The sequence below is a fragment of the Pongo abelii genome, chromosome Y (assembly GCF_028885655.2).
Source record: "Pongo abelii isolate AG06213 chromosome Y, NHGRI_mPonAbe1-v2.0_pri, whole genome shotgun sequence".
NCBI classification, from domain to species: Eukaryota; Metazoa; Chordata; class Mammalia; order Primates; family Hominidae; genus Pongo; species Pongo abelii.
In genome coordinates this window covers 67,558,972-67,585,789 of record NC_072009.2, presented here as the reverse complement: position 1 = coordinate 67,585,789, position 26,818 = coordinate 67,558,972, and the positions used below count along the sequence as shown (strand labels likewise).

Below are 26,818 nucleotides of genomic sequence, written 5' to 3'. Positions count from 1 at the left end.
AGTTAGCTAAAAAGTACATCCACGAAGAATCCTGACTAAACTTGTTTAATCCTGGTTAAACTAGCTACTAGGTAAACAATAATTTCACAACAAATCAAGAACTCTGAAAAGCATTTCTTCTGAATATTTTATTCGGAAAAAAACACAAAAAGATGAGGCAGAAACAAAAATCCCAGTCACTTGCAGTATCTGTCGGCTTTCAATTTGGCTCTCCTGTTTAAACAAAGAAAAATAATAAAATTAATCTATGTAAAACATGCCATATATATTCAGCTGCTACTAAATATAAAAAGCTTTAAAACTGTGTGTTCAATTTTGGTTATTACCACAACACTTATATTAAAATATGTATACTTTTAAATTTGGTTTCTATAAAAAATGGATTCTAATCTTATAAAAGTTATTTCCTAATATTCAATAAATGTTGCCTAAGGGCTTTTTCAATCCAAATAGCAATTTTAATTATTCCGGAATTTAAGGGTGCTCTGAATTTCCATTTAACAGGGTGAGAATGCTGTATTATTACAAGTGATAAAACTTACAGGACATACAGCTTATTCTGTTTTAGAGTCCACATCCTGATTATATTTTATATCCTCTTCTTGATTTCTTACTAGATACATATTCATTTGCTCAGCTGGAAAAAATTCTTAACATTATTTACTGACTTTAGGTATGAACTCTACCAGCTAGTTAACAGGAAATATGTAATTAAACATTGCCTTTATCAAGTAATGTACAAAAAGGGTAAGAGTAACTTTGGAACATACGACTTGAATGAGCGGCTGGTGATTATCAAAATCTGGCACTTAATTGATTTATACTTGTACACTCACAGCTAAACATCTCTGTTTTTCTGTGTTGTAGCTCTAGGACATTACTTATCTACATAGGAAGAGTAATAAATATTAATAATGTGCTAGGATGATTAGGAAAACTGAACCCTCAAGAAAAAAAAGCATTTAGCTCAGTGCTCTGTCCTACAGGCTACATGGTGTTGCCTCTTCTTGTCCATCAGTTTTCATTTTTTCAGACAGGGTCTTGCTCTGTCACCCAGGCTGGAATGCAGTGGTGATCAGAGCTTACTGCAGCCTTGAACTCCTGGGCTCAAACAATCCTCCTGTCTCAGCCTCCCAAGTAGCTAGGCCTACAGGCATGCACCACCATCCCCAGCTAATTAGGTAATTTATTTTGAAAGCACTTTGAGAAGCACTTCACTGTCAAATCTGTAGGTTTAAAAGGAAAAGCATACATACACATAATTGATTTCACATTGTTTTACATTTCCTTTGTCTTCTTCTGGAATGTCATCTTTTTTCTTGGTTTCTCTTTCAGCGCAGGATCTAATCTAGATATTGGAAAAGAGAATCCAACGGGTTATATGTTTATCTTCCACCTTCCCCACTTTACATATCACATAAGAACATTCGAGATGATTTCTTATGCAGAAGAAAAAATTAACTGAGCAACAATATTCAGAAAAAGACCGGCTCTGGCAATGTGTTTTTACTTCATATATATAATCTATATGAGTAAGTGCTATCACATGCTTCCTCCTCAGCCCTTGTGTCAGAAACACTACAGACAAAATTATTTCAGAAACATTTTATACATCAGATCCTGCTAGGCAATAAAGCAATCATTAATTTAATTTTGTCCTCCAAGTGAATACACTAGGATCAAATTATCCCTAGTAGACAAGTGTCATTTGATCAGATTGAAAGCTCAATAGCTATTTTACATTGCACAGGCTATTACCAAACTATTAAAACTTTTAACATTACACAACTTGATTTTAATTAATTGGAACCCACCTCTTTTAGTAGCTTCTTATGTCCTCCAAAGTTGGATAGATGTTTACTATCACATGTCATAAGTTAATTAATCTGCATTCAACAATTAGGATCACCCACAGAACAGGCAATGGGCAATGGTAAGGATTCATGTCTCCTAAGGGATCTCTGTGGCCAGAGTCCAGTTTCAGAGCTGCTTAGAAAGTGATGACAAATAACATGTTTGTGCCAATGACATCTTTGTGACAGTTTTGATTTGAGGGGTCCCAGACCTCAAAACATTCCCTGCTAGGGCCTGTAACACAATGCTACCTTTAGTAAGAGGGATCTGTGTTCTGGTAGATAAGGCAAGGTCCTAAAGGTGAAGGGCTGACAGAGATTAATTAGGACAGCCTGCAATTAAATGGTACGAAAAGTGTCCTAAATAATCACTGTTCAGATATTCCAAGTAACTGACCAACCAAAGAGACCCAGAAAACTTTGTATTTCATCTGAAAATTGCTTTAAATAGTGAAAAATGCAATCTTTGTGTATCTTTGTGTCTTTGTATAAGTGAACAGCACAGCATATGTTTGCAATTGTTGCCTTCAATAACACTTTTGTGATGATATCCAGATGAAAAAAATTTAAACATGATACAATAAAATATAAATAAATTAAATTAAATGCAAGTCACAAACCCATCTGCATTTCCTCAATGACCTGTTTCCTGAGAAGCAATGTGCTATGAAATACTGAGAGTGGCCTCTGGAGTCAGCTGAGCCTCGGTACCCATCCTGTCTTAGCACACCTTGAAATCACTGTGATTTCCATGAACTGACTGACAAAAACCACGAGGATGTAAGGAGGGTCAGAGGCTGTATTCCTGTCTGTAAGGCTGAGCTCACATCCACCTGACAGGAGCATTAAGGAAATTCAAGACTACAACGCATGTGCCGGATGCATGCAGTGAAAAAATATAGCATTTCACTTCTCTAACTGTAAGAAAATATCTACATTTTAGATTGAAATTGTTTGAGCTTTAGATTTGAAATTATCTGAAATCAAAACTATTCTAAAAAGAAGATCAAACATATGACCGGAAATCTAACATGAATCATGTACAGAGAATTGAGAGATGCTTTTAAATTACACTGACAGTAGAGAAAAATGTAACAAATTTTTATGCTCTAATTATAAGAATGAAGGGCATTTTAGAAAAGGCATTTGCCCCCTCTCTTAGAGCCTTCCACTCTGGCCCCCACAATGCCAGCAAATATGGGTCAGACTGGATGCAACTTGTGATTCCCAACAGAGACAAACAAAGCAAGGTTCACGATGCTCAGTACTGCGTTGGAATGCCAAGACACAGAAAAACCATGTGTCAAGAAGGGGGGAGTTATTCTTTAGACACATCCTGGTATATGTTTACCATTAAAGATCAGTCGCTTTTGTGAGTCTAAGAAATTAAGCCTTAAATGTTTTCATCAAATTCCAGTTAACTACCTGATTTACCTAGGTTATATTAACAGTATTATTTAGAATTTCACCTTGATATGAAGATGTCTGTTTAACTTTTACAATGATGTAAAACAAACAGTAGGATTAGGGAGGGCACAGGCCACTGGTGAAATGGATAACGCGTCTGACTACAGATGAGGGAATTCAGCCTGGAATAAGGAACTTTTATTTCCAGCTTAGTGAGGCACACACATTTTAAAAATAAAATAAAAATCATGTTTTATGTGATTCATGTTTCTCCTAATGCAAAGAAGACAGGTACTATTAATAAAAATATTTTTAAAATGTAAGGGCTAAGGCCCCAGAAGTTCTGCTATGATTTTTTGTTTCATAGAGTGATTATCATCACAGAAGCTCAAGCATTACATAAATACAAACGCATATACCCCGACCTGGTAATTCTGCTTCTGGAAATTTATCTTCAGGTCCACCCGCACATCTACAAATTGATGCATATTCAATGTTACGTACTGCAGCACTGTTTATAAGAGCAAAAGACTGGAAACAGCCTAAATTTCCATCTATAAAAGACTTCATAAATTAAGGTACATCCCTAAAATGGAATATTATGTGGCTGTTAAAAAAGAGACAGAGAGAAAGAGAAGAAAAGCAAGAAAAAGAGAAAATTTTGTACATTCAAACTAATAGTAGAAAACTCTCCAAGATACCATTTTAAGGAAAAAAAAATCAAAAGCTGAGAAGACTATAGAGGAGGCTGCCTTTAGTGTAAAAAAGTTGAAAATTATAAATGTATTCATATGTTTATAAAGAAATTTTAGGAGGCTATAAAAAAAACAAAGGGAAAGAGGTACAGGAGCTGGGAAACAGGTGAGTAAGATGCATGGCAGGCATATGTCTTCATCTTCATATGCTTTTATTTAAAAATGTTGGATCACGTGTACATGTTATCTATTTTAAAAATTAGATTTTAAAATACAAGCAAGAAAACAAGAAAATGAAAGCTTAAAAAGAGCATGTGGAACTACCAGAAAAAGATACTAATCCATGGAGATAATGGCAAGGTAGCTCCTAGATGCACTGATTTCTCTACCACATTGTATAAACAAGCCATCCACTATGGCATTTATAATTAATAATGAGTCTATTTGAAACAGCACATTATAAAAAGCTATTAACTAAATCTTTAAAGTGACAGTAAATGATGATTTAACATTTTAAAGAGATACAGTCACATCGCATGTGTGAATGCAGTCATCCGTATAAAATGTCATCTTTACCTTGATCATTTCTTCTTCTCCTGCTGTTTTACTTTTTGCTTCTATGTCTCCTGCTTCATTGCATCTAATAAAGCAGTTATTTGAGGCCAATAAAGCCATTTTCCCCTAAGTGAAACAAAATAACAAAATAGCCATGAGGATACTTCTTCTAGAAGAAACATTAAGTGTTTAGACTGAATTAATTTTTCCTCACTGATTTAAAAATCACAGAAAAGAACTTAAGAGAGGAACGTGGAAAATATAATACAAGAACATATAGAAAAGGAAACCAAAATCACCTTTCATTTTACTATTCAAAGATTACCACAATAAACATTTGTAGTGTATCTTCCTAGTAGGACTAAATTCTAATTAGATGAGGTAGGATTGCTTCCTTTCTAAAAGATCTACGGAAGATAAAACTGTTTAGTTCTGTTTGAAAAATTAACTTTAAAGACAGGAACATAATTATGAATGCATACTTTATTCAAATATTAGCATTTTAAGTAACATTTATTTTCTTCAGAATTAGAAAACATGAAAAGGTATATACAATGCCTTTGGTGTTTTGACTTTAAGAATCAATGTCTGAGGGACTTTTGTGTGTGAAAATAAATATTCATATACTTTTTTAGTTGTTTAATGTTTGATGTATTACACTGCTATTAAACAAAACTTTGAAAACTGATTTTCTTGTGTATCTAAATCTGGGTTATAAATTTGGTTAGCTTAACTCCCATAACAAATAAAATGTTTATTTATATCTTGTATTTCGTTGATTCTTTTGGAAAACTTGGAATACCATAACATTTAGACAAAATATTTATAAATACAATGATTACAAAATATGTTAACCTTATATCACATCCAGTTAAAAACGTGCTGATAACATGGATTTAATATCTTAGTCAAGTCACAAGGGCTGGGTGGTCTCTCATCTGGATGGCTCCTGGTGAGCCCTGGAACATGGCGGTTCACATCGCATGGTGTGGTCCAGGCGATTTAAACCTGTGCCACAGATTATTCAGCTGAGTCCTTTTTGCAATAGAGTTTTAAGACCCTCTTTCATTTAAATTTAAATTTTTGAAACTTAGTGTCCTTCCTAAAATAAAATGAAATGAACTTTCCTAAAGTGTTGTATTATTAGTACTATCTAAGTCATCACCCTGGCCTTATGAAATATTGGCATTTTCTACTGGTGTAACTTTTATTAGAAGTATCTCATCATAACTAGTAGGATCATCTCAAAGCGGTTGCAACACATTACAGGTAATGAAATCAATGTAGTGTTTCCTGAATTGTATTGGGTGGGTGGGGGGGGGAAAGGAATACACACAGACACACAGAGGAAGGGGTAAAAGAGAATAAGAAATATCAAGGTGCATAACACATGGATAAGTAAGTATTGTTAAGTACAACTCTTGCTTCGGTTATACATATGTGTGTGCTGGGCTGCAATGTAAAAATGCATTTCTCAATGGATTAGGTCAAAATAGTTTTCAAGTCACTGACAAGATTTTATCCTAGGGGATGAGGAACTTAGTCTAAGTGATTACCTCTTTCTGGTAGGATGTTTGTTTAATCTGTCATCTTAGAAAACACTGCTGACTTCCTATTTTCAGTTCATTATTGTATACTACCAAAGCTGCTACTCAAAGGCTGAGCTTATCTTCTATTTGCTTGTTCTGCGTGGTGCCCACTGGTCCTTACTGTTTCTGATATAGTGATCTACTTTTTAAAGACAGTTTAGCACTCACATATTTTTGTTCAATCTTTACTTCTCACACAAACAGAAAAGGGAAATTATGTATTCTGTATCAACAAAGATTTAACAAAACATCCATATACTACAACTGTCTACTTACTAAAATTAAGAATTAGTATATTATCTTTTTTCTTCTTATATTAAAACTATCTTTTCATAAACTATTAGCTTATGAACTGAAAGTCTTTTAGAGATAATTTACTTCAATGAACTATAATTATTTATATTTTATACGCAAATTGTCACAACTTGGTCTTAGCTGGCTCCACAGTTCGCTTACAGTCTGTAATGTTTCTGAAAGCATCCATGATTTCTGCTACAAAGAAGATACTTAGGAACTATTCTGTTTTCCTACTCTGAGACCTAAAATTGACTGGTTCTTCAATGGTAATGAGATCAATATCTAGGCACTAAGGTATACAGGAATAATTGTGGGCAAAAGTACTAATGCTATTTTTGTTGCACTATATTTTGAGATCTCTTTAAGGCTCTATGTTCTTACTGATTTATTCCAGTTTAATATATTATACTATTGCATCCTACTGTTTCTTTTTAAATATATTATGATTGACTGTTACAGACTTTCTGTTAAACTGACAGGAAGATTTTATAAACAATAACAGCACTTACATTTTGAAAGACTGGTTCCCCCTGTTCTCTTGGTCCAATTGCATCTGAACGCTCAACAACAAGTTCATCTGAATTTATACCAAGATATTTTCCATAGGCAGATTTCAGGGCAATTCTATACATTAATAAGATAGATAAAAGTTAAAAACTGAGAGAAAATTAATTATAGAACATCAAAACAGGACATGTGTATATGTGTGGGTGTGTACATATCTAAAATTTCAGACTGGACATATTCCAAGTGTTCAAAAGATGCATGTGGCTGAGTGGTGACTCACTCCTGTAATCTCTGTGCTTTGGGAAGCCAATGGGAGAACTGCTTGAGGCAAGAAATTCAAGATCAGCCTGGAGAACAGAGTGAGACTCCGTCTCTACAAAAAATTTAAAAAGTTAGCTGGGCATGGTGGTGTGCGCAGTTTTAAATTTAGTTTTATATTTTACTTTTTTAATATAAACATTGTACCTTATATATTATGTAACAAATATTTTCAAAATTCATCATTCTTCAATTATACCTCTTTAGTTATAAAGTTCAATAATACATTACTAAAACTTACTTTTTTGCTTATCATAAATAGTTCTATTTACATCTATTCTGTATATAAAACTGATTTATCCTTAGAAAAAATTCCCAGAAATAATTGGACCGAAGGGTATAAACTATAAAGTTCTTATGTCATCAAACTGTTTTCCAGAAAAAGCTGCTTCCATTTACATTCTTACCTCAAATTAACAGAGTATGTTTTGTCACATGGATTTTTTTTTAAACATTATGACTCTAAAGAAATACTTGAAAACCTGATATGGAAAAAAAACAGTATCCTATTAATTTGCATTTTAGTAGTTAACTAGAATAACAATTGTTTTTCTTTTCCTTTCCTTTTTAGTTTTTAGATTATCTGGTAATGTCCCTTGTCCATTTTTCTATTCAGATCTGATTGTTCGCAATTTTTCTACTGGGGTCTTCAGTGCTATGAATTCTATACAAGATACATATGAAGAGTAAAAACTCACTGCCTATTAAGGTTGTTGCAAATATTTTCCTCATTTGTCAGTTAATTTTCTTTATCATCTTTTTTTGTTTATAATTGTAAAGCAGTTTAAAACTATTGAATTTTTTCTTCCTCTGCTTTTATTCTTTGCCTTTCACCCTACTTATCAGACTTTCAAAGAAACTCTAGAAATAATCATCTTAATGTGATTTTTTAAAATTATGATTTCTTTCACCTTACCAAGAATCTCCTCGGATGCCAGAATTGACTTTTACTCCTTCATACGTTAATGATTATATAACGGAAATCATTATCGTGTTGATATAACCAATTACTAAAATATGTAAATTCACTTTCAGTATCTTTTACCCAAAGAATCATTCTATACTTCTGCACAAAGTGAGAATTAAAAAGGTTATTTTATAAAATGACTGTAAAAATAGTGAGTAAAAATATTCTTTTGGTCGTTACGATGCTGTAACATTCTCTGCTGGTTTCAACAATATTCCTTTTTTTAGTCTTCCTGTTTGTCTTTAGACTTCCAAACAGGGAGTTTAAATATCATTGCAACAATGAACCAGGTTTTGTACTATTTGATTTATTTTTTAATCTATCTTATTTGGTGTGTGAAATTATTAATCTTCATTTTTTAACTTACACATCTTTTTTCCAGCCTAGCATTATATATTGATAGGAAATCCACTAAAAGTAGATCACAAAATCTACTTTTCAAAAAAGCTATTTTGTTTTTTATATCAAAATTACCATGGGCTTAAGACAGATACTACAATTAAATTTTTAAAATAACCGGTTACTAATTATATTACAACATAAGCTCACCTGGGAATAGATAATTTGACAGCCATAAACTGCTCTGGAAGACTAAGGCCCTCATCAGTTATTGGAGAAAAAAAAATTTGAAAATAAATTTGACATTTGCTGTAAATATAAAGACATTATTTTGCTTTAAAAAATGTGGTTATTTTCTTGTGCAATTAAAGGTAAGAATATTCAGATATACTGATGTCACTGTAATACTATATCTTTGGAATGAAGATCTGTTTTACCTTCTTTTAACTACAGTGTTAATTTTATACACTGAGTAAGACAGGGTGATTAATGCTTATTTAATAACTTTCGAGATAGCTTCTCTTTATGTTTTAAAATACAGTCATAAATAAGCACTTATTTAAAAAGCTAAATGCTTTCATTTATTCAATGGATGGCCTTGCTGACCAAATGATACTGCTTTTTATCTTCTAATTACTTTGTATCTCATTAGTGCTTCCTCTAATGGACTAAAGAAAATGAGGAAACTTCAAATTGTTAAATGCACCCAGGTTAGTTTTGGTAACAGGTCTGAATAAAAAAGAAATTCAAACATGTTTGACTCAAATAGGTTTTCTTTTTTCTTTCCACTTACTATTTTAATTATTCATGTTGTTTTGATTTCCAAAGATACTCTTCTGGAACTACACGGAATGTTTTCCAATGCTTATATTAGAAAGAGGGACTTGCCAATGGCTGGTAAATATTAGGGAATTAAAAAAAAAATGGAAGAGTCAAATGCAATGGTTCCATTCCTTTGAAAAATGTTTGAGACTAGTTAGAGTTTGGCCTAAGTGAATGAATGTCCTAAAATCTACACTTGTGGCAGGATCTTCCCTTCCAGACACAAAGCTTCTTTGCGTGGAGCTCCCAGGGTAAAAAGACCATTGTCGAGTGCATGTATATAGGTTCACTCATCCATTTCAATGGCTATGGTTCCTGAAATTTTGCCAAAGTTTTTTACTCTCCACCAGATTCCTAAAAAATAAAATTGACATTTCAACTTTATATTTTAGTTTTGACACAGAGTTCTTTGTTATTATAACTTAGTTTTAAAAACTTTTTATTTTCAGTCGTAAGAAATCATACAAAGATCTCACATATCCTTTACTCGCTTTGTCTCAATGATGACATCTTGTATAAGTATCATACACTGTTAGAATCAGGAAACTGACATTGATATAATCCATGAAGCTTATTCAGATTTCACCAGTTTTACATGTGTATGTTTGCATGTATCTGCACAGATTCATGCAACTACCAGCACAGTCAGAATTAGGTTTTTAAAATACAAAATAGCAACATACAGCCAACCATGGTGGTGCATGCCTGTAATCCCAGCTACTCGGGGAGCTGGGAAAGAGAATCACTTGACCTCAGGAGTTCAAGGTTAGAGTGAGCTATGATCACTCCACTGCACTCTAGCCTGAGTGACAGAGCAAGGTCCTGTCTGAAAAAAACACCAAAACAAAAGACAACATGTAAAACATACAAATTGATATATGGAGAACGGTCTCTCTCATGATAGACCCCAGCCATCTATTCATGCCTGCTTTCCAGAGGCAATGCCTATCATAATGTTTCTTAAAAATGCCTCTACAGGAAGACTTTCTAGCATAGTAATCTTCTTTTTTTTTTTTTTTTTTTTTTTTTGAGACGGAGTCTCACTCTTTCGCCGAGGCTGGAGTGCAGTGACGTGATCTTGGCTTACTGCTACCTCTGCCTCCCGGGTTCAAACAATTCTCTGCCTCAGCTTCCCGAGTAGCTGGGGTTACAAGAGCCTGCCACAATGCCCGAATAATTTTTTTTTATTTTCAGTAGAGATGGGGTTTCACCACATTGGCCAGGATGGTCTTGAACTCCTGACCTCGTGATCCACCCGCCTCTGCCTCCCAAAGTGCTGGGATTACAGGTGTGAGCCACGGCGCCCGGCCAGTAATCTTCACTATGAGTTTAGATTGAAAGCAAAACGAGCAGAATCTGTGTCTACGTATACTAATTTCCAATTTGCCAATAGAAATGTTAGACTCTAGCAAAAATTATTTTAACGGTTGTTATAAAAGTTTATATCTTAATGATAAAAATTATACTCAAACCTCCTCCTAAATTGCACTTTGACTAGAGTAGAAATGAGCCAATCATCAGCTGGATATGACATATTAAGGAATTCTTGTTAATTTTACAAGGTCTGATAATGATATAGTATAATGTATAAAAATAAAGAACAAAACAGGTGATGAGAGAAACACATATCACGTTAAGAAATGTACATTTATGTACTTATGGGTAAAATGACATAATATCTGTGATTTTACTTAAAATTTTCCAGGAAAAAAATGTGTGTGTGGGTGATTAAGTAAATGAAATGAGATTGGCAAAATATTGATAATTAATGCTGGGGCCTGGGCACATGGGGACTCATTATATTATTCTATGTATGGGTTAGTTTGGATATTTCCATAATAAAAAGGTTTTAAAGATTCAGTTAATTCCACTGCACAAAATTCTCTATTCAACTAAACATTTCATGCTTTTCATAATCAATTTTAAAATACATAAAATTTTAGCTAAAGTGAAGTTGGACCCTTATCTAACACCAAATACAAAAGGTAACTTAAAATAGACCAAAGACCTAAATGTAAGAGCTAAAGTTAGAAAACTTTTAGAAGAAAATGGGAAAAGCTTCACGACAATGAATTTGGCAATGATTTCCTATATAGAACATCAAAGGCACAGGCAACAAAAGAAAACATAGACAAACTGGACTTCATCAGAATTAAAAACTTTTGTGCATCAAGAACCACTGTCAACAGAGTAAAAGGCAACCCAGAGAATGAAGAAAATATTTGTAAACTACATACATTATAATGAATTAATGTCCAGACTATATAGAGAACTCCAAAAAGACAAACACCACAATTCAAAACTGGGCAAAGGATATACACGGACATTGCTCCAAAGATGATATACAAATGGCCAATAAGCACTTGAAAAGATGCTCAACATCACTAGTCACTAGGGAAATATAAATGAAAACCATAATGCAATACCACTTCACACCCATTAGAATGCTGTTATCAAAACAAACAAAAAACAAAAAACAGAAACCAAGAAAACCAGAAAAACAAATGTTGGGCAGGATGTGGAGAAACTGAAACCCTCTGCAATGCTGGTGGGAAGGTAAAAGGGTGCATGCATGTAAATGCCACTGAAGTGTATACGTAAAAATAGAAAAACTGGCAAATTCTATATTCTGTGTATTTTACTTCCACACACACACAAAACCAATGGAGAAAAAGAACATTAATCAAAATTAAAATTTCAGCTAAAGACGATTAGAAAGCAATAAAACTAATGACAATTTAGATGATTGAGTTATAGCTACAATTGTTTTCAGTAAAAGAAATAATGCTTTATTCAGAATCATTGTGAACAGTGTTATGATTAGCAATTCTTATAAACGTAATAGTTAATAATTTTAAATTAGTTTTATTTTGTATGTTCTATGACACATTCACCAAGTACACTTAATATTAAATAAAATCATTTAAATATAACATCTCATTAATGTTTTGCAAATGAAGAAGAAATTTCTGGCAGACAAGCTCCTCAAAATTTTCACACTCTGTCCAAGTAGGGAAATGATACAATAACATTACTTATAATATTGTCAACTGAAAAAGAAATTACTTTGAGCAGATGCCAGCATTTTTTCTCAATGAGATTTCAAAGAATAAGAAAGCTAAACACACTATCATCAAGAATTAAATGTGAGCATTCTGCCTACTTTCTAAAAGTGGCCTACATTCAACCTTTGGAGGTATGCTTATATGTTTAACGACTAAAGTAACATAATACTTAACAGTGCCACTCGGGGGTTTTAGCTGTGAAAAAGCAGTGGATCCTAAGAACAGTGGGCACTGAAGTTGCCTGTCTCTATGTTAGGTTACAGCTCAAGCTGTGTATATGCTGCAGACGCCCAAGCTGAATTTAAGAGAATCTGCTCTAAAACATTACCTGCTATTTAGACACATGCTTAAAGTTATTTCCTTTTAAACCTTAGGCAGATGGTGAAATAATCCCGCTGTGTTGTCTCACAACGCATAATAAAACTTTACACATATTTTCACATAGTTTAGAATGTTTACATATGTCTGCCATGCCTGTAATCTAGCACTTGGAGAGGTGGAAGCAAGAGAATCACTTAAGCCCAGGAGTTCAAAATCAACCTAGGTAACAAAAGGAGACCCCCATCTTTACAAAAAAATTAAGAAATTAGCTGGGTATGGTGGTACAAGACTGTGGTCCCAGCTACTCGGGAGTCCGAGGTGAGAGGATTGCTTGAGCCTACGAAGTCCAGCGTGCACTGAGCCATGATCCTGTCACTGCACTCCAGCCTGAGCAACAAAGCAAGAGCCTGTCTCAAAAAAAAAAAAAAAATGACCTGATGCACCAGTGTCATGGCTGATAAGGTACTACCAGGGCACCCTCATTCTAGCATCAATGCTGTGTGACAGCTCACCTCGCCTTCTGACTAACCCAGTGCTTCTGTGCTAAGGGCCCCTTTAAATCTCTGCCTTCATTATTTGCTTGGCACAAAGGAAAGATATATCTTAGATTTGGAAATGGAATTTTCTTCCCCAATCTTACTGTAGTCTAAGTACCCTTCACAGACCTTCTATTAACCCATAGCTTACTTAGCTTTAGTTCCTGGGTAAATCAAATCTGTGTTTTGCAAACTACAATGTTGTAAGTTCAATTGCTTCTGAATCTAGCAGAGCTCAGTGAAACTCCTTGCTTACAGACATGCTCATTTTTATTAATGTCACACATGGTATTCTCCATGTGAAAGACAGAATTTCTTTCATCCTATTTACCAATCCCTTCAGATCCTTGTGAGCAACCAACAGAACAGCCTTAAAAAATTAAAAGGTTTTTTTCTTTCCCTTCACAAATAGACACATGCTTACTTATACGGCAAGTTTAGAAAATCCACAATGCAAAAGAAGGTGGAAGGACAAAGAGAAAAAGTCACAGAAGGACTTCCTCTTCCAGCCAAGATGGACTTGCCCTCCCACGATGACCAATGAGAAAACTGAAACTGGATAGAATATTTGAGAAAACTGTTTTTGGGGATTGGATCACAGGCAGAACAGGACTGTGATATTTGAGAACAGGAAAACACAGGAAGCAAATCTCACACACACTTCTGTTTTCTGCCGAATGGCAGTTTCTTGACCACACAGAGAGAGGTAGAGACCTCCAAAAATGAGGCAATGTCACTGTCACTAAGCTGAGAGTTTTGCAGTGCTAACATGTTTGGAGTTTATAGAATAAGGTACAGGAGAAGAGGGAACTACATACAGGTGAGGCCTCAAAAGTGTATGCAAAAGTTCTCTGCAGGTGTGGGGCCAAGGGCTGGGGGGAGTGCATACAGCAAACCGGCTCCACAAGGCCTATGCAGAGTGGCTGGCACTTCTGAGGGCTGACTGGAGATGCCAGAGATCACACAAATTTGGGACATAGCAGAGTGGTGAGAACTCACCAAGTATACCTAGAACATGTGACAGAGGCCCATGAGGATGAGCCTTTCCTAGAGTAAGAGTCACTGTCTAAGTCTACAGGCAAAAACCTAATAAATAAGCACAAACTAACAAAGGCCCAGGCTTGACAGGAGGAAAAGGGTGGTCAAATAATTTAACTAGGCATCAAGACATTTAACAGAAATAAAGGTTAAAATGTTATGAAAATGAAAGACTGAATTTATAAGGAAGACTTAACAATCCTAAATGTGTACACATGACAGCTTCCAAATACTTTAAGCAAAAACTGCTCAAGTAGACAGATCTAGAATTACAGCTTGAGATTTTAACATCACTCTCACTACATTGCAGGATGAGTAAAAAATCAGTAAGGACATAGAAGATGTGCATAGTCACAAGCTCCACCAGTTGATCTAACTGACATCTAAAGAACACTGAACCGCCGGGCGCCACGGTTCACATCCATAATCCCAGCACTTTGGGAGGCCGAGGCAGGCGGATCGCCTGAGGTCAGGAGTTTGAGAACAGCTTGGCCAACGTGGTGAAACCCCGCCTCTATTAAAAATATTTAAAAAATTAGCCAGGCGTGGTGGTAGGTGCCTGTAATTCCAGCTCCTCCGGAGGCTGAGGCAGGAGAATCACTTGAACCTGGGCGGCGGAGGCTGCAGTGAGCCGAGATAGTGCCACTGCACTCCAGCCTGCTGGGCAACAGAGCGCGACTTCATCTCCAAAAAACAAAAACAAAAAAAACCCTGAACCAACATCTGCAGAATACACATTCTTTTCAAGTGTACATGGAAATTCACTAAGAAAGTATGTTCTCCAACTATACTATGAATGAATTAGAAATCAGCAACAATAACATACCTACAATATCTGTATGTAGTAGAAATTAAAACCAATACACTTTTAAATAACTCAAGTGTCCACGAAAAGAAAAATCACAAGGAAAACTAGATGATATTTTGAATGGAATGAAAATGAAAGCAAAATGTGTTGACTATAACTAAAACTAAAGTGGAATGAAGAGATCTAACTTCCTTCTTAAGAAGCAATAAAACAAGAGCAAAGAAAACTGAAAATAAGTTAAAGGGAGGAAAAAAAAAGACTGAAAATAAATGAAATAGAAAATGAAAAAAAGAGAAAATAAGTAATACTGAAATAGGCTTGTCCAACCTGAGGGTTGCATGTGGCCCAGGCCAGATTTGAATGCAGCCCAACATAAATTCATAAACTTTCTTGAAACATTATGAGATTTTTTTTGCTTTTTCTTTTTTTTTGGCTTATCAGCTTATCGTTAGTGTATTTTATGTGTGGCCTAAGACAGCTCTTCTTCCATTGTGGTCCAGGGAAGCTAAAAGATTGAATACCCCTGTACTAAAAGATCATTAATGATCTAAAATAAGTGATCTTATAAAGAATTGATAAACCTTCAGCTAGACTGACTGATCCAGGAAAAAACAGAAAAAACACAAATTACCAATATGAAGAGAGTGCAATACAGATTAGATTCTACAGGCATTAAAAGGATATTAAAGGAATATTCTGAACAATTTTATCCCAATAAATCCAACAACTTGGATGAAAGGAAATTTTCCTAAAAGACACAAATTACCAAAACTGACAACAGAAAAATCTGAAAATATCTCTTAAAAAATCTTAATTCTCCCACAAAAAACTAAAACCAAACCAAACAAAACCCTCTAGGTTCAGATGACTTCACTGGTATATCCTATGAAACATGTAAAGAAGAAATCATACCCATCTTATACAGCTATTTCCAAAAACAGGGAAGGACAGCACTTTCCATCTAATTTTATGACACCCAATATCACCTTGACACCAAAATCAAATAAAGACATTACAAGAAAAGGATACAAAAGTCCAATATCTCCCATCAACGGCAATATAGAAATGTTAAAAAACAAAAAACAAAAAACAAAACCTAGAAATCAAATCTAGCAGTATCCCAAAGGACAATGCACCACAATCAAGTGGGGTTTATCTCAGGGATGTAAAGTTAGTTTAAAAGTTGAAAATGAGACCAATGTAATTCATAGGCAGAATGAAGAAAGTTGTATAATCGTCTCAACAGATACAGAAAGAGGCATTTGACAGCATTAAACATCGTTATGATAAAAACTCCCAAGAAACAAAGTTTAAAAGGAATGTCCTCATCTTGATAAAGGTTTTCTCTGCAGACCCTACAGACATCATACCATATGGTGGACTACTGAAAGCTTTCTGCCTAAGCTTGGAAACAATGCAATTATGCCCATTCTCGCGACTTCTGTTCAACACTATGGAAGTCCTGAACAGTATAATAAACCAATAAAAAGCAAGACAAGACATAAGGATTAGAAAGAAAGAAGTAAAACGATAGTCACAGGAAACATAATTGCAAATTTCTTAGTTTTCTATATAAACAAACCACTAGAAGTAATAAGTGAAACAGAATTATCAGACTACAAAGTCACTATACAAAAATCAATTGTAGATCTACGTACTAACAGCAAAAAACTGGAAAATCAAATTCAAAAGTTCTATTGACAGTAGTGTAAAATTATAAAATACTTAAGAATAAATTTTTAAACAGGCATGCAAGACTGCTACGTTGAAAATTATGAAATATTGAGGCCCAGTATTAAGATGTTGATTCTCCCCCAAATGATCTGGACTCAATACAATTCTCTGAGAAAATCCAACAGACTTCCCTGTAGAAATTAATAAACTAATAGTTAGTAAGTACAAAGTTGGAGGTCTCACACTACCTGATCTCAAGACTTCATGAAATTATAGCAATCAAGAGAAACATACCAACAGAAAAACAGACAATCGATAGAACAGAGTCCAGAAATAGACCAATACATAGAAAGTTAATTGATTTTTTATGAAGATACGAAACTGGATTAATGGAAAAAGGAAACACCAGTGGTGCTGGCATAAATGGTTATCAAGATGTTAAAAAGAAAAAAAGTAAATCTTGAAACCAGACTCACACCATGCCAAAAATTAATTTGAGATTAATGACAGATTTAATGTAAAAACTAAAACGATGATGCCTCTAAAAGACAATGTGCAATATTTTCCTGACTTTGGGGTAAGCAAAGATCTCTTAGATCAAAGAGATAAGGCAGTAACCATAAAAGAAAAAAAAATAAACTAAGCTTTATAAAAATTAAAAGCTTCTGACCATCCTGGCTAACATGGTGAAACCCCGTCGCTACTAAAAACACAAAAAATTAGCTGGGCGTGGTGGCAGGTGCCTGTAGTCCCAGCTACTTGGGAGGTTGAGGCAGGAGAATGGCATGAACCTGGGAGGTGGGGCTTGCAGTGAACCGAGATCACGCCACTGGCCTCCAGCCTGGGCGACAGAGGGAGACTCCATCTCAAAAAAAAAAAAAAAAAAAAAAAAAAAAGCTGTTCATCTGAAAACCACCATTAAGAAACTGAAAATGTAAAACTCAGACTGGGAGAAAAGACTGATACCACCATCAACTCTTGGCAAGGATGTAACTGGAGCACTAATTCATTCTTGGTGGGAGGGTAAAATGGCACAACCACTTTAGAAAATTTTTGGCAGTTTCTTACATAGTTAAACATTCACCTAACCTTTGACACAGCAATTCCACATCTACATATCTACCCTAGATATTTACCCTAATTTTAGAATTGTTGATTTGCCATTTCAAAAGCAATGATTCTTCCAGAACATTAGCTTTATACCATTCCATATTTTATATATTTTTTAAGCTACCATAATTTATGAAGATTCAAAATGCAACTTGCCAAGTTTTAAAAGAGAAAAAAAAGGTATGGAAACAACTAAATGGAAAATAGGCTGGTTAAGTGTGTTTGGGTCAGTTTATTTCTAGTATCATTTACAGGCTACCCTGATATTTTATTTAAATTTTTCATTCATTTTAGAGTTGACAAAATAATGATTTTTCCTGTGAAGATACTTCGTTTAAGAGACAACTGACTTCTATAACTAAAATGTATACATGTTCAAAGAAAATAACTTGTAAAATATATTTGGTTGAATAACATTTACATTAAGCCTTTAAAATTATGTATCACAATCTCCGGCTATTAAGCAGTCTAATGGTGCCTACTAAGTCAGAGAGTTGTAATTCTTCTCTCCTGTGCTCTGTTCTGACAATGAAGTAAAGGCATCAGTAGCATCTACTGTGCTAAAGAATAAATGGAATTTACAACTGTAGGTAATATTTAAGCACTTTAAGACAAATATGAATACATCATAAATTTCTAATTAGGAAAATATTTTCAATGATATCTCAAGAAATGTTAACATTTTTCAGAATAGAGCACTGAAAACTGACTCACCAACCATATCAAGCTGGGTTTCTTCATCTTCTCTTTTTCTCTTCTTACCTTTGCTCTTTTTCTTCTTACTACAGGACATAATTTATATAGATGAGTTTAGGTATATTGATTTTTGTGATAAATAAATATCGTAAGATTGAAACTTGGAAGTCTTTTAAGCTGTTTCGTTTATAAATTATTGATTTAGGAAGACTTACATTGCTATGCCCTCTTAAATACAGTACTGAGAATTTGCTTCAGGCTTTGTACATATTATGTTAAAGTTCAAAGCAGATTGTAGAGCCACACTGCCAGATTTTAAATCCTGATTCTGTCACTTCTTAGCTCTACGATTTTTGGAAAAGGTACTGAATCTCTCTGGGAGTCAGTTTCCCCACTTAAAAAATTAGGATAATAACTTAACTCTCAAGGCTATTGTGAGAATTAAGAGGTAATATGCATCTTCACACATTGCTGGTGGAAATGTAAAATGGTGCAGCATCTACAGGAAACAGTTTGTGGTTCCTCAAAAAGTTAAAGAGTTACCATATGACCCAGCAATTTTACTCTTAAGTATGTATACCCAAGGGAAATGAAAACATACGCCCACAAAAATATTACGTAAGAATATTCACACTAGCATTAGTCACAATAGTCAAAAAGGGGAAACAACCTAAATGTTCATCAACTGATGAATGGATGAACAAAATGTTACATCCATACAATGGACTACTACGCAGCCATAAAAAGGAACAAGTGCTACAACAATGATGGACCTCAAAAATGTTATAAGTGAAAGAAGCCATATACAAAAGGCCACACGTTGCATGATTTCTTAGGAAATATTCAGAATAGGCAATTTCACATAGATAGCAGACTAGTGGTTGCCAAGGACTAGGAGAGGGAGAGGATGGGGTGTGACTGCTTTAATGGGTAGGAAGAGATTTCCTTCTGAGATGATGAAAATGCTGAGAACTAGACAGTGGTGAACCTCTTGAATATATACTAAAAACCACTGACTGTACAAAAGTGTGAATTTTATAATTATGAATTACATTGCAATAAAAAAATAAAAAACCAAGAGCGATTTGAAAAAAGTTAATGTGCAAAGTGCCTACAACTATTTCTTGGCACATTGAAAGTGCTATATAAGCATTAATTATGATCATTACCATAATCTTAAGACACTCTTGTCTGCATTTTCATCATAAAGTTTTCAGAAGATAACTCACCACTCCTCACAGGAAATTCACACATTAAAAATCTCACATTCATTCAGGATATACCTGTCTCTTATTCTGGCATCTTCATGAGCCCAGACTCCTCGAGAGGCTTCCCAAGGGCAGTGGCTTCAGCTCACTCCTTGATACTTTCTTTCCATCTCGCCTAAAAATATCAAAACCTCTGTTTATCACGGAGACCAGGAGGAATGCTCAATATTTGTATGCACAGTCAACCTCGGGCAAATCTGCCAGTTAAAAAAGAAGCAGGGATATGAGTGCACAGGTATTTTTCTCCTAAAGAGCTAATAAATTACCACTACGACCTCCTCCTTACATTTGGCTCAATTTATTTACTGCATATATGTTCTCTCATTTAATCCTCACCGTCTTCTAAAGGTATAAAAAATGGTCTGAAAGTATAAATGTGTAAACGGAGGTTCAAAGATATTTGATCTGTTAATGAGTAAATGAAAGTTCAGACACATTAAGCAATTTGCCACAAATTACAAAATTAGTAAATGACAGAGTGCAGGTTCCAGCCCACATCCCAATCAAAGCCCATATACACCTCAAAAATTCATCCTGTGTAATTCATCCTGGTTTCACTCTACATATTAGCTTAGAAAAAGTTAATCAATAATTTTTCCAGGAAGAGACAATGGAGAAAATAATCATCCCTAACAAAGGAAGTTATTATCATGAATTACGAGATCAGACTAACGCAGATCCACCAGTCAGAGGCCTGGAGAGATGCCTCAGGGGACCCAAACTCGTGGGTACGGGGCCACGGGTCACCCGCCCGTCTATCCTGTTTCCAGGGTCGTCCGCGCGGGAGGCTGCTCCTCTCTGCACAGGCGCCAGGAACCGCGGTCCTGCCTCTGTCCAGCCTGGAGAGGGGCCAGGGCGAAGCCTGGGAGGCCACAAAACCGGCTCTCCGGGCCACGACTTCTACCGGATTCGCGGGGGTGGAGTGCGTCCGAAAAGAACTGAGGAGGCTCCCGCCGGAGCTGCAGGACCCACCTCTTCGCCTTGGTTCCCTTGAGCACAAGCTTGGTCGACTTCACATAAGAGTTCTCGGCCATGGCTCCGGGAGACTCCTGCACGGAGAGGCTGAAGCCGACTCAGGACGAGTATGTGACCCGCAGCAGCACCAGGGCGGGGAGGAACAGAAGTGGAGGCGAAGTAAACACTCCTTGACAGCGTATGTCTGTCCAGAACCCGCCTTCGTCTTGACCCAAACGCTGAATGGCTGAGATTTCCACTTCCGCGTTTCTGCCGGAGAGCTACAGCGGCCGCAGAGGGCCGAAAGGTGTCCGCACCCAGCTGCTCCCTGGCTCCCTCTCGAGGAGCCCCTGAGGATTCGCGCCTCCCCAGGGGAGGAAAGCCCGCCAGAGGCGCCGGTGCTGGCTGTGGTGTGGCTGCCGGGCGCGCTGTGGAACCGCCTCCCGCTAGAGCTATGGGCTGGCGACGGTCCCCGCGGGGGCGGGAAGCGGCTCAGGCTGCCCTCGCCGGCCTGTGGCGGCGCGTCTGGAAGCGTGGGCCACTGGTGCGCGGGTCACTCGGGGCTGTGCCTCGCGCGACTGTGTGTGCAGGCAACAAGCAGGAAATACCCTAAAATAGAATGAAACGCCATGTTGAGGGCGGCGGACGTCACGAGTGCTGTGGGAATGTGGGCTGAGGTGGAGAGTTATGGTGGCGCGTGTTACAGGCTCAGGGGTCAGGAAGAAGCCTAATGGTGGAGGCGGCATCTGAGGAGGGTCTTGAACGCTGGGCAGGCTTTTGCCTGATAGAGATGGAGGAAGCTAGTTCTGTCTGATGGAGGAAACAGGGCGTAGGCATGGAGAGAGCCATGCAGCGCTGGTGTGAGGAGCCACGAGCAGGCCAGGCCTGTAAAGCAGAGTGATGGGAATCAGGATAGAGAAGGCAAGTCGGGGTCCTGTGGTCGCTGAAGAATTTGAATGAAATCAGTAAACAGGTGAGAGGGATCCATCGCAAGAGCATGGGATGAAACGAGGAGTAGTCCACAGTGATTCCTCTGCAGAGGTGGGTATTATTCATCGCGTATGTGACACCAAAATGGTGGGTATTATTGACCGCGTATGTGACACCAAAACCACCCCACTCAAGCTGTGGCTCTTTCCCTAAAGTAGAAAACAGAGACCAGTTGGGTTCCAAGCATCCACGAAGATCTTATTAAATTCGTGATCCCTGGTGGCACCTTGGAGTCAGGATTGGCTCATCTCAAACCTGACTCAGAAACAAAACCATCTCAATGTGCAGAGATGAGCGGCCTTACCACTATCATAACGTATTTTCTGGTGTTTTCACAGTGCTGCACTTCCTAATCCCCATTCCACCGCAATCCACATGCCGTGATGCCCAGAGGCATTAACAAAGGAGACACACAGGGGCTCCTCACGTTTGCTTTCCATGGTTTTGATGAAAATCTGTTTCCTCATCTCATACAATGTGGTTAGCAATAGTATCATTTAGGGTTGAAGAATTAAATGGTACAAATTATATAGGGTGCTTATTATAACCTACATGGAAAATGACTAGGATATGTTAGCTATGCTCATCACCAACATCGTTATATGATGGTAATAATCAGATAATCAATAAGGCTGACACCAAGAAAATGGATACATGCTCTGAGGGAATGAATGTGGAGAGATCAGAAGGTCAAGAACAAAGCCGTACAACATGTCTGCAGTAAAGGGATAGAGAAAAGAAAGGCTATAAAAGAAATAATGAAACAGAGTTAGATTAAAATTATAAAATCAAAGCTAAGGAGAATTTCCAGAAAGAGTAATATCATTTAATATCATAGAAGTTTAGGAGCACAAGATGGAAAAAAGGCCTCTGGGTAACTGACATTGAGGCAGTCTTTAGGGAAGCACCATTTCCAATAGAGAAGTAGACAGAAAGTCAGCTTGAAGCAGGGACTAGGTGAAGAAGCTGTTGGCTGGTCGCATGGGGAAATAAATAAGGGATGGCATATGCCATATTTCTGGATTTCATTCTTTCTTGCCCAGCCTCTATATATGCATAGAATTTGGCGAAAACTTACAAAAAATAAAAATGAAACCAATTTCATTTGTAGACTCAAATACAATGCTTTGTGTTAGAATCAAGATAAATTAATGTCTCTCCCTTCTATTGTCACCGTGAGTTTTGAAATTAAACATCAGCTTTTCTTCTTCATTAAAGTCATTTTCAACTCCTCCCAGGTGTTGGTGGTTTGAGGGAGTTACATAAGCAGTCAGGTCTTGATGAGTAGAGGAGGAGGGAACAAACACTTTCAGCAAAGGCAGAATTCTGAAATTCTGCTCATATTTTTCTCCAGTAACTTTCCTGTTTGTGAGGTTATTCAGTCATAAAGATCCTAGTGAAATTTTTTTCAAGCTTGACTAATCGTAATCACTGTGGACGTTTGTTTAAAATGTGTATTCCCAGGCCTCTCACCTGCTGATTCTGATTCAGGAGATCACAGATGGGACTCAGAATACATGTGTTTGGCAAGTATCACAAGTGGTTCTTATGGTCAGGCAAATTTGGGAATCTAACCAGGAATTTATGTTTTTATGACTGGCAGCTAGAAAAGATTCCTAGAGTCTTTGCTTTTTGAAAATAAAATATTTCTTTTTTTAAAGGAAAATTGTATGACTAGGTACAACATTTATACATGTGGCACATGTACTATACTGTGTACTTTTGTCATATTTACAGTTAAAGATGTGTAAGAACACTGAGAAAAATTATATATTAAATGCAAAGAGGGGTAAGTCAGGGTGGGGTAGAAATGGGAAGGGTGTGCTTATTGTTGCTAAAAGGTAGAAAAGCCAGAATGATAGCCATCTAAGGTTGCAAATAGCACATGGTAAGTTGAGAGAGCTTCATAATCATGTCTGAAAGCTTCTTTGATATACTGAGTTGAAAACAGTGGCTTTGGACAAGATTTGAGGAAGAAACCAACTATGCTTTAAACTGCTCATTTAAAAGACTTTAATTAAAGGAAAATCTTTGCATTTACTTGAGCTAATTTAACTTCAGGACTTGAACAAATTACTAGCCCTTAACCTCTTAAAAATTGTCTTTCATTTCAAATGAAAATTTAAGGTGGCTTTTATGTTCGATTGGTATACTTGTGTGAAGACTTAACAGCAAGGCACTGTACATTTCTAAATGTTTACTTCTTAATTTTGCTGGAAGAAATATACTACTCAATTGATTATTTTTAAAGCAAAGTAAAACAATTTATTTTGACAAGCAACACTGTATTTTCCCAGTTTTCTGGTGGCAAAGATTAGGCTTAGCATCACTAATCATCAGAGAAATGCAAATCAAAACCAAAACGAGATACCATCCTACACCAGTCAGAATAGCTACTATTAAAAAATTGAAAAACAACAGATCTTGGGAGGCTGTGGAGAAAAGGGAACATTTACACATAATTGGTGTGAATGTAAATTAGTTCAGCCACTGTTGAAAGCAGTTTGGAAATTTTTCAAAGAATTTAAAACAGAATTACCATTCAAGCCAACAATTGCATTACTGGTATATGACCCAAAGAAAATTAATTATTCTACCAAAAAGACATATGCACTTGCATGTTCATCGCAGCACTATTCACAGTAGCAAAGACATGGAGTCAGTCTAGGTGCCCATCAACAGTATATTGCATCAATGAAATGTGGTACATCTACACTGTATTATTAGGCCATTCTTGCATTGCTATGAAGAAATACCTGAGGCTGGGTAATTTATAAGGAAAAGAAATTTAATTGGCTCATTGCTCTGCAGGCTGTACAGGAAGCGTGGTGACGGCATCTGCATGGTGCCTGTGGAGTCTCCAGGGAGTTTTTACTCATTATGGAAGGCAAAGAGGGAGTAGGCACATCACATGGCCAGAGCAGGAGCAAGACAGAATGGGATTGTGGGTAAGTACCACACACCCTTACACAACTAGATCTTGAAAGAATTCACTATCACAACGACGGCATCAGGCCATGAGAGGTCCACCCCCATGACCCAACCACCTCCTTCCAGGCCCCACCTCCAACACTGAGGATCACATTTCACCATGAGATTTATAGGGGCCACTTTCTAAACCATTTCACACACCATGGAATACTATGCCACCTTAAAAATAATAAAATCATGTCCTTTGAAACAACATGGATGTAGCTGAAGGCCATTATCCTAAATGAATTAATGCAGGAATACAAAATGAAATGCCACATGATCTCACTTATAAGTGGGAGCTAAACACTGGGTACTCATAGACGTAAAGATGGAAAGAATAAACACCGGGACTAATAGAGCGGAGAAGGAGGAAGGCAAGTTTTGACAAACTAACTATTGGGTACTATGCTCATATATTAATCTGTTCTCACACTGCTGTATAGAACTACGCGAGACTGGGTAATTTATAAAGGAAAGAGGTTTAACTGACTCACAGTTCCACAGGCTGTACAGGAAGCATGGCGGGGAGGCTTCAGGAAACTTATAATCATGACAGAAGGTGAAGGGGGAAGCAAGGCACGTTCTACCATGGCGGCAGGAGAGCAAGTGAGCCAGGGTGGATGTGCCATATGTTTAAACCATCAGATCTCATGAGAACTCACTTACCATCTAAGAACAGCAAAGGGGAAATCTGCCCTCATGAGCTAATCACCTCCCACCAAGTCATTCCCCCTACATTGGGAATTATAATTCAACATGAGATTTGGGTGGGAACACAGAGTCAAACCATACCAAATCAGCATCTGGATGATGGGATCATTCATACCCCAAAACTCAGCATTATGATATATACCCATGTAGCAAACTGGCACATGTACCCCTGAATGTAAAATACAAGTTAAAATTATTTTCAAAATAAATTAATTAATGAATAAATAAATATAATTAAATGAAATTAAAATTTTGAATTAAAAAAATTTGAGAGTGATTTCAGCTTGACAGTTATGTAAGTTATGTAAATGGAAACAGTGAGTTCTGTAGGGTTTGGATCAATTACACTATCTGTACTAAGTTGATGTCCAGTTGTTTGGATGAAAAGAAAAGAGGAGAAACATATTGATCTAACAGGAAAAAAATGGACAAGTTTTTATGATAGCAAAAAGAAGAATGGAGGAAATAGGACTGAGGTTATAGTGATTGATAGATATTAATAGACGACTAAGTCAAAAGCCACTGGTTGCAGAAAATATTGATTAATTTTGTTTTATTACAGTCAGACAAAAAAATCCTATAACCTGCCTCTAGAAAAAACCCTTTTAGCCCTGTAATTATCTATATTCCAAGCACCATTCCATTCATTAAGTAGTGTATAGGGTAATTAATAAGTGAATTATTCACAGAATTAAGATAGAAGTTTTGAGTATTTCAGGATATTAATAGTATACTCAATGAAATAAAATAAAATTTGACTAGAGGTGTGATCACCATGAATGCCATGTTGGTATCTTGCTAGATTTGACAACTTAGATTTGAAAAATTTATTAATAAAATAAACGTTCCTTGATGATTAATTTACATTTAGTAGACATGCTCTTTCTTCTTCCTTCCCTTTCTTATTCATTCATTCGTTCATTCCTACAGAGCAGTAACTTTCATTCAAAGATTCCCAGAATCCTAAGGAATTCTTGAATGTCATCATAGGGAGCCAGGTGTGAGGATTCCCAAAAGTTGTGTTTAATACTTGAAAAATCTCAAAAAGTTTTATATTTACACCAGAAAAAGCTATACGGATTTTAAGTTATATATATATGGTTGAATACTTTTTATTTCTCCCCAGAACTGAGTCATTAGGGTTAATAATGTTTATTATTTCATACTGACCTAATGGGTATCCTTTATGTATCATTGATTACTTATTAATAAAATAAGAACCCACCCAAAATTACAAAATAAACATATTTTGTGGGTTTCTCTTAAGGCTTTTGAAATGTAAAATCAGAGGAGAGGATTAAAAGTAATCCTTGATTGTTAAAAAG

At 36.3% G+C, this 26,818-nt stretch overlaps 1 protein-coding gene across 1 annotated transcript; it reads right to left on the bottom strand.

The window, feature by feature from the left end:
• Nucleotides 1-113: 113 nt before the first annotated feature.
• LOC129053400 (protein FRG1-like) lies at nucleotides 114-20,967 on the bottom strand. The gene is made up of 8 exons (XM_063721467.1): nucleotides 20,838-20,967; nucleotides 19,881-19,980; nucleotides 18,616-18,683; nucleotides 8,738-9,703; nucleotides 6,906-7,020; nucleotides 4,532-4,636; nucleotides 1,257-1,348; nucleotides 114-213 (listed from the first exon to the last, which is right to left on the bottom strand). Exons 4-8 carry the CDS (start codon nucleotides 8,761-8,763, stop codon nucleotides 177-179), a joined length of 375 nt encoding a protein of 124 aa, XP_063577537.1. The 5' UTR covers nucleotides 8,764-9,703; nucleotides 18,616-18,683; nucleotides 19,881-19,980; nucleotides 20,838-20,967; the 3' UTR covers nucleotides 114-176.
• Between the last annotated feature and the right edge of the window lie 5,851 nt (nucleotides 20,968-26,818).

Excerpts from the sequence above, each read along its gene's own strand:
- LOC129053400 (XM_063721467.1), bottom strand. The coding sequence starts at position 8,763 with ATGGCTGTCAAATTATCTATTCCCAG. Across the intron at positions 4,637-6,905 it reads GGGAACCAGTCTTTCAAAAT|GGGAAAATGGCTTTATTGGC; the intron begins GTAAGTGCTGTT and ends TGTTTCACTTAG. Across the intron at positions 214-1,256 it reads CAATGTGAAATCAATTATGT|GAGAGCCAAATTGAAAGCCG; the intron begins GTATGTATGCTT and ends TTGTTTAAACAG.